This window comes from Trachypithecus francoisi, unplaced genomic scaffold (assembly GCF_009764315.1).
Source record: "Trachypithecus francoisi isolate TF-2019V2 unplaced genomic scaffold, Tfra_2.0 Lachesis_group13, whole genome shotgun sequence".
In the NCBI taxonomy this organism is placed as follows: Eukaryota; Metazoa; Chordata; class Mammalia; order Primates; family Cercopithecidae; genus Trachypithecus; species Trachypithecus francoisi.
The window spans coordinates 130,709,109-130,721,428 of record NW_022681458.1 but is presented as its reverse complement, the minus strand read 5'-3'; the positions used below and the strand labels follow the sequence as shown (position 1 = coordinate 130,721,428).

Here is a 12,320-nt window from a genome sequence, read left to right as displayed (position 1 = left end):
GTACCGCTTTCAGGTTCTGGGAAACTATTTGGTGTGCCTAGGACACAGCAGGGCCACACACACCTGGGCGTCTACACTCAGCAGTGTGAATTCACACCAGGGGTGACGATTTTGCCCAACTGGGCAAACATGTTAGCTATTACGATGGTTTATGGCTCTCCAGAATGCCACATTGCATAAGCAATACACAATACATTTGTGATATTGATTTCATAGGGGGCAGGGAGGGATTAGGAAAATAATGTGCTCCTTAGCGGGGCTGTCACGAAAGCAGGGTTGAGAAACAATGTCCTAGAGAAACCCTCCGACGCACACCCAGGAGGCGTGCAGACACCGTCCAGCAGCACCACTGCAGCAGCCCAGGACATACCCTGCTCCAGCAGTACAGCCAACACACACAATGTGAAAGACTCGTACAACACAAGACTGCAGCAGTGAAAATGAAACAATCACAGCTACACACACAGTTGAGTAAAAACAGCCAGCCAGAGAAGAGTGGATTTGCTGGCTCCCTTTAGACAAGGTCAAAACCTAGCATAACTGACAGAGTTAAATGCTAAGACAAAGGCATGGGAATAATTTATTAAAAGTTCTAACTCTTCCTCTACAGGAAGGGGATGGGAATGGGACTCAGTGGAGTATACAGGATGTGGAAGGTCAAGTTTCTGGTGTTTTTCCTAAGTAGAGTAATGGGTACCAGGACTGTTCATTGTATTAAATTTCAAACCATATTTGCATGTACAGAACTGTATATTTTCTTTGAATACACACATATATATTGGGTAACAAAATGTTAACATTTTTCCTAAGGGCCTATACTGTAGCCAACACAATGGAAAATGGTTTGTCACTGAATACAACCTAAGGGGCTCTCGAGCTGTGTGATGGTGAATACTTGTGTTCCCTTGTCAGCCGAGTTGCTGTAGACTGGGTGATGGGTGACTAATGGTGGTGGTGTGAGTGAGATGGTGCATTCTTTCACCCAGACCACATGTTTGCAGCCAGGATGGTTTGAGAACCTAGCCCTGCAACCTGCATCCTCCCCCTGCAGAAGGAGCGTTTGTCCTGAACCCACTGGGCTCCTTCTCCACATGTTCTCCCCTCAGCCCTTCCCAGCCCAGCCCCCTTTGCCCAGCTGCTGTCTCTCCTTCCAGCCATGCCTGATGGAGTTCTGGACACAGCTGTCCGCGCTGATGAAGTGGGGAGCGAGGAGGACCTGTATGATGACCTGCACAGCTCCGGCCACCACTACAGCCACCCTGGAGGGGGTGGTGAGCAGCTGGCTATCAATGAGGTAGGGTCAGGGCTGCGCGGGCAGAGGGAGGGACAGGCTGGGGCTACAAGCTGGACTCCAGCACCCTCATGCAAGCCAGATGCCCACAGTCCATGTTCCATGCAGATGCTAGTGGTGTTGGCCATGCACAGTGCAGTTTCAGCCTGTGGTCCTCACTTTGGGATGTGGTGTCAAGAGCACGGTTTGTCCAACACAGGACTCCCTGTGCCCTTCTGGGGCCCACAGAGCAGATGCAATGCCAGCATGCTGGTCCACCTCATGGGGCTGTCCTAGTGAGCAGCTGCCAAGAGCCATCCCAGCCAGAGGAGTCCTACTTAGTAGAAGGGAGGTCAGGGCTTCTCCAGTCACTCCAGCCCCTGACCCTGCAACCAGCCATTTGGGCAGGCTGGGAACAAGGCGAGGGAAAAACTATTTTCTCTCCTGACAACAGGAGTTCAGAAGTATTGCTGTTGCTATGACAACTGCATGCGAGTTGCTGTGTTTTTGCCCTACTGAAGCAGAAGAAATCCGTGAGAATCCTCATCCAGGCAAAACTGGTTCCCATCTGAGTTCTCCCTTTGCATTCCCAATGAGAGAGGAATCGTGATGCTTTAACACGCCTCTTTCTCACTCACCCTCCTACTTTCTCAGCCTCTTTTACTTAACTGGAGGGTGTTGTTGAACGTCATGGAAGTGTAACCAGATGACCAGCACAAGCACATGCCCATAGCAAATGCCGTGTTCTCCAGTCAGGAGGTACTGGTGTGTTTCTGCTTCATTAAAACTGGACTCTGACAACTCAGGATCTTATAGCACTCAGGTTTTTCCTTAAGAAGTGATCAATTTTGGAAGAGTTAGACTTTTCTGTGAATGAATGAGCTGGGGAGCGTCTCAGAAGCCAGTGAGGAGGGTGGTGTCCTCCTTACCCACTGGACAGAGGAGTGGAATCAAAGGCCCACGAACTCCTCCCAGAGGCCCAGCTCTAGATGATGATTTAAAACAGTCATTAAGGCCAGGCACGGTGGCTGTCGCCTGTAATCTCAGCACTTTGGGAGGCTGAGACGGCTGGATCACCTGAGATCAGGAGTTTGAGAACACCCTGGCCAACACGGTGAAACCCCATCTCTACTAAAAATACAAAAATTAGCCAGGCATGGTGGTGGGCACCTGTAATCCCAGCTACTTAGGAGGCTGAGGCAGGAGAATAGCTTAAGTCTGGGAGGCAAAGGTTGCAGTGAGCCAAGATGGTGCCACTGCATTCCAGCCTGGGCAACAGAGCGAGACTCCATCTCAAAAATACACATGCAAATAAAATGGTCATTAAATAATGCGCTACTCAAAACCCATGATGCATAAAGAATAAACATGTAAACAAGCTTTGCCGACAAAACCTTTCTCTTTAAGTGACTCTCGTAAGCTATTTGGGGTGGAAGATGTTCTGAAATCATGTCACCTGAAGCAGAATTCACAAGAAATAGTTGTGCTTTTCTTTTTTTTTTTTTTTTTAAGTGATGGAGTCCCACTCTTGTCGCCCAGACTGGAGTGCAGTGGCACGGTGGTCTTGGCTCACTGCAACCTCTGCCTCCCAGGTTCAAGCGATTCTCCTGCCTCAGCCTCCCAAGTAGCTGGGATTACAGGTGCCTGCCACCATGCCCGGCTAATCTTTGTACTTTCAGTAGAGAAGGAGTTTCGCCAAACTCGCCAGGCTGATCTCAAACTCTTGAGCTCAGGTGATCTGCCTGCCTTGGCCTCCCAAAGTGCTGGGATTACAGGCGTGAGCCACCACGCTTGGCCGGTTGTGCTTTTTCTGGAAGACTCAGGCTGCCTCCTCCATCTTGGGGCTCGGTCCCAGCAGGGGGACCCCAAGGGGGTCTGTCAGATGTAGGGCATGGAGCACTGAGCAGTGACCGTTTGAGCTGGTTCACATGGCTGTGACACCAGATGGCATGAGGCTGTGCAGGGCTGATAGCAACTGACTGCACACACCCGGCAGGGTGGGCTGTCACTCAGTGCATCTCCAACCACAAGGATGACCATCGCAACCAAAGCACTCAGGGACTCCAGAGAGGTGGGGACTCCAGGGCTGGCCTTATGGCTGCGTTGATCTTGTGTTTGCGTTTCATAGTTGTGTGTCTCCTACCTGAGGGTAAAATTATGGACTGTCACATCTTGCTGCTGGCAAGGAGGTGTTTTTTTGGGCTCTGAGTTCCTTGACAAGTTGTTCATTCTAAGATGCTTTGGCCGACAAAGGCCAAGAGCCAGGACTTCTCTGAAAAAAAAAAAAACCCCAAAAACGAGGTTCTGTTCTCTTTCTGAGGGAAAGTCGGGCAATTTAGATTTGGATTGTGTAATTGCCTGTTTGGTTCTTTGGGTTCAGAGGTCTCTCCTGGCGTTGGAGGTTGCTGAGCAGACAGGGTGTTGCTGGTATGCCTTAACGTTTAGGGTGCGTGTCCTTCCCCCTGGGGAAGAGGAGAGCACTTTACAGAGGAGAGCAGGAAGTCAGGCAGAGGGAGCCCGTCTCCAGTGATGCCGCGGGCTGGTGCTGGGGAGGCTGGCTTCTGTCCCAGATGGCATTCACACGCCTCATGAAGGCTACCAGTGCTTCCAGATCCTCATGTAGAAAGGCGATCCTGAGAAAGGCAGTAAGAAGGGCAGGCCTGGGCTTGGAGGCCTCTCTGGGTCCAGCACAGCACTGCAGCAAGGCCATCTCTGTGTTTTGTGAGCAGATGTGAGGCTGGAGCCCTCGCTGTGCCTGGCTTGCACCACAGACTCAGAAAAGGTGGTGCCTGCCTGTTCGGGGCCGCCGGAAGCAGTAAGTGGACTCACTCATCAGAAACTGGAAAGATAAGCAGTGAATGTCCCGCGACAGGCCAGTTCCCAGGCCTTCAGGGCAGCCCTCCCACAGGCTCAGCCAGAAGCTTTGCTGGGGGTTAGTGTGACTTTAATATCTAGAGATGAGCAAAGCAACAGGTGTCAGAGAAAAGCCCTTACTAAATAATATTCGGCTTGCCCTGAAATCACACATTCCTTTCTGTTTCCTAAGAATATGTAGGGGCTCAATTGTGACCCTTTCTTACCTTTTTGGGCTCTCGGTTCCTTGACAAGTTGTTCATTCTAAGATGCTTTGGACGAGGAATATCTAAGATGTTTGACATCAGCGTCAACAAGAAAGGGTCGCAATTTAGCCGGATGCCTCCCTCAGAAGGAGAAACCACCTTGCAATCTCCTAAGCAGAACAAACGCAAACCCTCTGGCCTGGAGAGCGGCCCACTTGGGGCAGAGCCGCAAGGCAGTTTGCTTTCCAGGTACATGAGGACTGAGCTTTATAAGCATAAAGCATATGCAGCACACACAAACAGATGCGTGTGCACGTGCTGTACATGAAGGATGTGGATGTGTGTTACATACATGTAACAGGTGTGTAGTGAGTACCTGTGTCAGGGAGGCACCAGGCCCTAGGATGCACCTGTGCAGAAGCCATGGTCCTGCCTGCAGGGGGCTGCCCGCAGGCTTGTGTCTGTGTGGGCCCCTGCGTTTTCCCGTATGGGCGGGAGGAATGTGCAAACAGGTGCAATGTCTCGTTCCTTCTGTATTCCTTGAGTTACCTGTGCCCTGCCCCGCGTGAGTGTCCAGTCCCTGCCAGGCAAATTAAGGATGCTGACTGTCTTCAGTACCCAGGAGTGTACTCTCTTCTTCCAGCACTGGCCCCTCTAGGGCCTACTCCCAAGGCCATGGCCCAGGCCTGGGGCTGTCTGCCCAGTTCCTCGCCCTCCCCGTTGGCCCTCTTAGGCTGCACTGCGCCCCTGCAGTCAGGCCTGAGGCCATCCTAAGTCCCCTGGACTTTGTCCGAAGCTAAAGCCAGAAGCGCCTGTCGGTGAGAGTGACCACCCACCACCCCCCACCACCGTGTGGGCAGTGCTGCCAGTGCGAGCCATGATGTGTCCAGGGGAGAGGATGGCCTGGCTCCTGCTGGGGAGGTCTGGGGTCTCCCACTGCCCACTGGCACCTGTGGGCGGCAGCCTGTCCCCTGGCTCATGTCTTGCAGCATCCTGTGAGCTGCTCCTGCTCCACCTCATGGAGTGCCTAAGCCCAGCTTGTCTTCCAGCCTGGTGAGGATGAGCACGAGGTGTCTGGGGCACTGATAGGCATCAGGCTCCTCTGTGGGGCTGAGGAGGGAAAACAAGAGCCAGGTTGGGCCTGGGGACAGATGTCCCCAGGGCAGGGTCACTGCCCTTGCTCTCCTGGCATTCTCCGTGAGATACCCCGAGGATGCTATAGGACATGAGGCCAGCTTTTGGCCACGCCTCATGGAATCACCCTGACTTGCCCCAGGTGTCTCTGTCTTCCCTGGGTTCCCGTGCCACTGGACATCCCTCCCCAGGCCTGACCTGGCTCTTATTCCCCCTCCTGAGCCCCAGGGAGGAAGCTGGTGGCTGTCAGTGCCGCAGATACCTTGTGCTCATCCTCATTAGGCTGGACAACAGGCCGGGCTTAGGTGCTCCATGAGACAAGGCAGGAGCAGCTCACAGTCCCTTGGGGCCACTGCTGCCACTTTTGCACAGGGTTGCAAGGTCACCTGGTGGCCAGCCCCTCCAAAGTGGCTTTCCTCTTCCCTTTGTACTCCCAAAGCCACAGCACTGGGGGCTCAGCCCTCATCTGCACCAGACACCTATGTCTCCCTTCTGCTTGCACATCAGTCCTGCCACCAGCCTAGTGGGGACACTCCTCTCCCTGGCGGGAGCTGTCTGTCAAACCCCTCAAGGGCCTAGGCATTTGTCTTGAAGCTTTTTCTTTTCTTTTCCTTTTTTTTTTTTTGAGACAGGGTCTCACTCCGTCACCCAGGCTGGAGTGCAGAGGCCTAATCTTGGCTCATTGCAACCTTCACCTCCCAGGCTCAAGTGATCCTTCCACCTCAGCCTTTCTCGTAGCTGGGACTACAGGCACACGCCACCACTCCTGGCTAATATGTGTATCTTTTATAGAGATGGGGTTTCACTATGTTGCCCAGGCTGGTCTCGAACTCCTGAGCTCAAGCGATCTGTCCACCTCAGCTTTGCAAAGTGCTGGGATTACAGCTGTGAGCTACTGCACCCTGTCTGCCTTCAAGTTTTTCTGTTAGGTTTTTGGTCATGAAACTCACATAGGAAAGCTGTTACCATTGCCATCCCTGCCATAAACCCAGCTCTCTGGGATATAGAGGCTGAGGGCCCCTGGGCAGGGAAAAGGACCCTACTCAGTCCTCAGTCAAGGCTGCTTCAGCCACCTTCAGTCCTCCCCAGGCTGCCCTGCTGTGTGTGTGGGGCAGAGGATGTGCCCAGCACCCAGCTAGGGCTGAAGAGCCAAACCGTGCCTGCCCAGGCCTGGCCCAGTGGCGAGCAGGCTGCTATAGACCCTCCAGCACTCAGTACCTGTGCTGGCCATCCAGCTCACTGACTCACTGTGCCCAGGGCCCAGAGGACATGTACCCCCTGGGTGGCCAGCGGTTCAGAGGCCACAGGTGCACAGTGAAGCCTCCGCACATCGGGTTCTGAGCCACACCCCATGAGAGGACACGTCACCATCTTGCCAGAGGAGTGCTGGGATTTGGGGGTACCAGCAAGACTTTAGATGTCTTCTGATCCCCCCCAATTCTCCTGAGAGCTTGGGGGAGCAAACCTTGAGACCAGCGTTTTCTAAAGAACTGGGCAGGACCAGTACAGCAGACAGATGGGCTCAGGCTGAAGCTTCCGATGTGAGGGAGGTGCACAGCCTCTCTGGACACATCCCTGACGCTCCTCTGCACACACGTGGGCACCCACATGGGTACATATGCACATGCATGGAAACCCCACACACACACAGATGTATCCCCTTACACAGAGGTACCTACGCACATGCACACACAGGTACCCCTTGTGTACACATGCACACACACATGGCATCCAGTCTGCTTGATAGTCTTCAACAGGATGCTGACATTCAGGGTACACTCACCTATCCTTGCAAGGGGTTGCCAAGAGCTGGCCACACACAGAGATCAGAGCATACAAAGTCACTCCCATGGGAACACCAGTCTCTGCACACGTTCCCACTGTGCGCCCCTCCCTGGCCTTCAGGGACTCTTCTTGCTCCAGGATTCACAGCACTGAGCGGAGTGTTGAGCCCTCTCCCCTGCAGTCTTCTTGTCTCTCAGAAGAACACACTGACTGTACCTGAACTGTCATTCTAAGGGATAGCATGAGAGCTCTTGCACAAGAGCTTTGAAACCTACAGGGTTAAGGTTGCAGGCTGTGTTGAGTGGAGGCAGAGGAAGCCCTGGACGCCTGGCTTTTACGAAGGAACACAATGCTCCTCGGACGCCGCAGTCAGTGAAGCGGGGCCCCTCAGCGTGGATCGCTCCGACCGGGGTTTAAATCCTGCCTCCACCATCCCTGCATTCCTGTGCGATTTTATGACTGAGCAGAATCCCTGACCTTTCAGAGCCGCGTTTACTCATCTGTGAAGTGGGGGGCTGCGGCCAACTCTTGTAAGGAATCAGAGTCCCTGGCCCATCCCTCCCCAAGGTGCGGGTGCCAGGCGTTTTGGCCTCTGTATCTCTGAAACGGGGAGGTCCCGGGGCATCCCCGAGCGCCCGCGTGGCCATCTGTGCCACTGGCCAGCCCAGGGCCAGGACTGCTGTGCCGGCGTGGAGATTCCTGACCCTTTCCAAGGAGGTGCCAAGGGCGGAGCGCAGCGCAAGCCGGAGCCGCCGCGGCCCATCCGAGCCTCTCGAGCCCGCCGCCGCCGCCCCCGCCCGCACAGCCGGCTTGGTTGCCAGGGTTGCCAGGGCTCGGGGCCTGGGAGGCGCCGCGCGCACGGCGCCGGCTTCTCGGGAGGAGCCCCAGGCCCGCGAGCGCAGGCGCCCCGCCTCTCCCCGGGCGCTGCGGGCCACCGGCTCGGCCCTGCGCGCCACCGGCTCGGCCCTGCGCGGCGGGATCTCGGGGCTGCAGGGAGCGGGAGGCCGGGCGCCATGGCGAGGGCCCCGCAGCCCCGGCGCGGCCCCGCGGCGCCCGGGAACGCCCTGCGCGCCCTGCTGCGCTGCAACCTGCCCCCCGGCGCCCAGCGCGTGGTGGTCTCCGCCGTGCTGGCGCTCCTGGTCCTCATCAACGTCGTGCTGATCTTCCTACTGGCCTTTCGCTGAGCGGCCACGCAGGGCGCCGCGGGGGACAGCGCCGGGTGAGTGGCGGGAGACGGCCCTCCAGCCGTTGCCACCCGCGGCCTCCGCACTGGTCGCGGAGGGAGGCCTCCCTTCCACCCCATGTGCTCATTACCAGGGCCTGGTCCGGGGGTGTTGCCGAGCGGGTGCCTGAGGGGCGTGGTGGCACGTGTGTCACAGGGTCCTTCTGTCCTCTGTGCCTTGTCGGGACTGGGGGCTCCGGGGGGGAGGGGGAGGCCAAAATGGCGCGTCTCTGCGTGTAACCGAGGATGCGGGTTCAGCTGGGGCTCGCAGGCTGCTTGTCTGGAAACAGAGTGCATGTGACCGCTGGGTGAGCGACCCGCGCTTGCATCTTTGTGGGTGGATTCAGGTGTGTGGAAGACGCCTGGGCACCGCTGCGCATGTTACCTGCAGTTGTTTTTCCCGTTTTAGGCCTTAAAATACGTGGTGTCAGTCTCCCCACGGGCAGAGCCCCAGCTGCCCCCCTTGCACGTGGGCCCTCTGAAGCCCCCACCCCTGCTGCACAGCCTGCGGGTGTTCACAGCCGCCCCCACCCTGCGCGTCTGGTAGGTGGGCAGTGTGGGGAGGGCAGTGGCGGTCACAGGGAGCAGCTGGAGGCAGAGCCTGGCAGCATTGCTCTTCTGGAGGCGGTCAGAACCTCAGACGCACAGGAGGGAGTCCCGCTCCCTGCCCTGGACTGTTTTAGTCTCAAATGTGCGCCTCCATTGGGACCTTCCCCCGCAATAGAACAGCCAGTTTCACAGCCCTGCTGTGTCTCAGAGTCCGTCTCTCCTTCCTGCAGGCAGAGAGGCAGCCTGGACTCCTTGCCCCTTGGGCCTGCCTGGCTTGTGCCTTGGCTCAGATGCAGCTGTGCCTACCAGCACCAAAAAGGGCCTCTGCCCAGAAACGCACCCAGCCCAGCGGCATGAGAGGTGGAGCATGACTCTGATGTCCTACAAAACTGTCTCTGACCTCACAGAGCCACATTTTGTCTTGGCGACAACACAGTTTACATTCCTCCTAACTCTAAATTAGAGTACTTCCCGAGTATGAGGCTATGCAGAAGCTCTGCCACCCGGGGCTGAGATCCTTACATTGGTGGGAGGCACAGGTGATGGGAGAGCTTGCTCAGGGCACGCTCCCTCTGCCAGGGTGCAACAAAGGCAATTAACACCTCCTTCTCTCCTGCCCAAGGTCTTCCAGGTGACTAGGCAGGACAGATGTGGGGCTTGTCCCTAATGGTGCCTGGAAGCTGGTCTCTCTGTGAAGCTCTTCTCCTGCCCGATGCCTGGTGACCTTCCCTGGCAGCTATGTGGGAGGCCACCTATGCAGGATCCAGTTCCACCTGCAGCGACGGGCAGCATAAAGGAAAGGGGAATGGAGGCACCAGGCTTTTGCTCAGGGCTCATTTAAGGGAACCTAGGGACAGAGGGTGACACCTCACCTGGTTAATATCAGGCAGGAACCTCCTGAGAAGTGAAGCGATGGGAAAATGAGCCGTGTTGAGTGTGTCGGGTCACTTCCTCACAGCCTGTGTCACAGACCCCAGGTCAGGGCCATGTCACCTACAGCTCATGTTCTCACTGGCGTCCCCAGGCCGCTGTGTCTGCTTCCTTCTTTCCCTGGGGCCTCATCCTTCAGGGCCTCAGCGGGGTGAGCCAGCTCCCCGCCGTGGCAGGCAGGCTCCTACCATGTGGTCACCTGAGTCCTCCTGTCTCATCCCATCTGAGTGGCAGTGGCAGCTCATGATCTGGAGGCCACCTGCAGAAGGTCTTTGTGGCTGGGAATGCCAGCAGTGGGGCCCTGTGGAGGCCTGCTGACCCCAGGAATAACCCAGGGCTCTGTGCCTGAGACCCCGCGGGGGGCTCTGGAGCTTCGTGCTCCAGTGGCCAGCCCCAGCCCTCACCCTGCCCACTCAGGCAGAGGCCTCTTAGCTGGAACACAGGACTGGCCCCACTCTTGGTTTCCATGTTGAGGTGAGGATTCACACCGTGCTTAGGGAGCACCCAGTGAAGTGAAGGGAGGGCTCCCGGGATAGGGGCAGCTCAGAGGAGGGCCTATTTGTGACATTCCCATCCTCGACCGCCTAGCCAGGCCCACAGCTATGACAGCCAGTGCCAACACCTGGTTCCAGCAGGGAGGGGCATGGACCTCACCTCCTGTGAGGCCCCAGCCCACTCCTCCTTTCCTGCCCTAAGGCCCTAGAAGTGCTCATCATTCAGGGAGCAGAAACAGATCCCGTGTTAGGAGAAAGCAGGGGTGAGCCTCATGGCGTGCGAGGGCTGCCTGGGAGGGGCAGGGGAGCGTGGCTCCCATGTCTCAGTCCACACCACTCTGGAGCAAGGCACCATGCTGGTTATTTGAGCAGAGAGAAGCATGTGAATGGTCAGCTAGGTATAGTGTGGTTGACTGGGCAACACTGCACAAGAGCAGTCCCGAAGTGCATGTCACAGAGGTAGCAGCTGCAAAACGTTCCTACTTCTCCTGGAACCTGGGAAATTAAGGAAAGAGGTTGGAATAACTCAAACTTAGGATCCCAGGGCTTGGGACCTAGAGCTCTAAGAAGGGGCATTGATCAGCTGGTGTTGGCATCTCTGGGGCTTGGGGTGGGAGCAGGGGTGCCATGAGGTTGGTTCTGCAAGTGTTGAACAACACACAGCAAACAAGCTCCAATCACTCCAATGGCAGGGCACTGTCTACCTGGATGAAGGGGCATTGTGGTTGGTGGCTGACCTCACAGGCAATGCTCATCCACAAGAAGCCCACAGGAGGGTACCAACCCCAAGCCCCTCCCTCCTGCAGCCTTGCAGCCCCCAGCCCCTCCCTCCTGCAGCCTTGCATCACCCAGCCCCTCCTTGCAGCCTTGCAGCCCTCAACCCCTCCCTCCTGCAGCTTTGCAGGGCCCAGCCCCTCCCTCCGACAGCCTTGCAGCCCTCAGCCCCTCCCTCCTGGAGCCTTGCATCACCCAGCCCCTCCTTCTTGCAGCCTTGCAGCCCTCAGCCCCTCCCTCCTACAGCCTTGCAGCCCCCAGGAGTGCTGGGTTGGGAATACTAACAGGGAGCAGTTGACAGTCCTAGGGACAGGATCAGATTCTGTGGTCAGTTCACTTCTGGCTCCATCACTGAGCCTTGATAATCTAGACGTGCCCAGAACACAGCCCCTGCCCCAGGAAAGCCCTGCTCCTGTCACAGGCAGCCTTGTCCGCTCCTCTGTAAAGGAGTCAGAATCCCCTCTTCCTAGGGCTGCTCAGGGAGTGGAGACAGAGAGCAGGGAGGCCCAGGCAGCCGCCCCCACTGACCCGCCTGCCCGTGGCTCTCTCGGCAGCTCATCAGCGATGGCAGTGTGGTCTGCGCTGAAGCACTCTGGGACCATGTCACCATGGATGACCAGGAGCTGGGTTTCAAAGCTGGGGATGTCATCGAAGTGATGGATGCCACCAACAGAGCGTGGTGGTGGGGCCGGGCCGCGGACTGCGAGGGCTGGTTTCCAGCCAGCTTCGTTCGGGTATGGTTCCAGCCTGAGTTTCTCCCAAGTTGGGCCCATAAACACCTACCTGGTTCCGCAGAGAAATCCAAGCCCAAAACAGCTCTGGCATCCAAGGTGCAGAGCGCTGGGTGGTGGGTGTCGGGGCGCAGTGTCACAGCCTTCCTCCTCCTCAAGAGCCACTACTCCTGCTCCCTCCCCTCTTCTGGTGAGCCCCGGGCTACCAGAGAGGAGAGCAGTTCAGAAATGAGTGTGTGCAGACACTAGGCATCCCTCTGCCATACCCCCACAACTCCAGGTGCTAGACATTTCCCAAGCCCTGAAGAGCCCTGATAGGGGACTGCTCACCTCACACACAGCCCCGGGAGTGGGAACCATGACTTACACCTG

The 12,320-nt window shown here is 56.8% G+C and overlaps 1 protein-coding gene across 4 annotated transcripts in view; it reads left to right on the top strand.

Annotated features, from left to right (window-relative positions):
- ARHGEF4 (Rho guanine nucleotide exchange factor 4) overlaps nt 1-12,320 on the top strand; it is a 210,183-nt gene that overhangs the window by 190,104 nt on the left and 7,759 nt on the right. For all 4 annotated transcript variants that reach the window (XM_033231946.1, XM_033231945.1, XM_033231947.1 and 1 more), the window contains 2 exons: nt 1,155-1,294; nt 11,772-11,951. In XM_033231946.1, the coding sequence (XP_033087837.1) occupies nt 1,155-1,294; nt 11,772-11,951 (320 nt within the window). The remainder of the gene's footprint in view (nt 1-1,154; nt 1,295-11,771; nt 11,952-12,320) is intronic.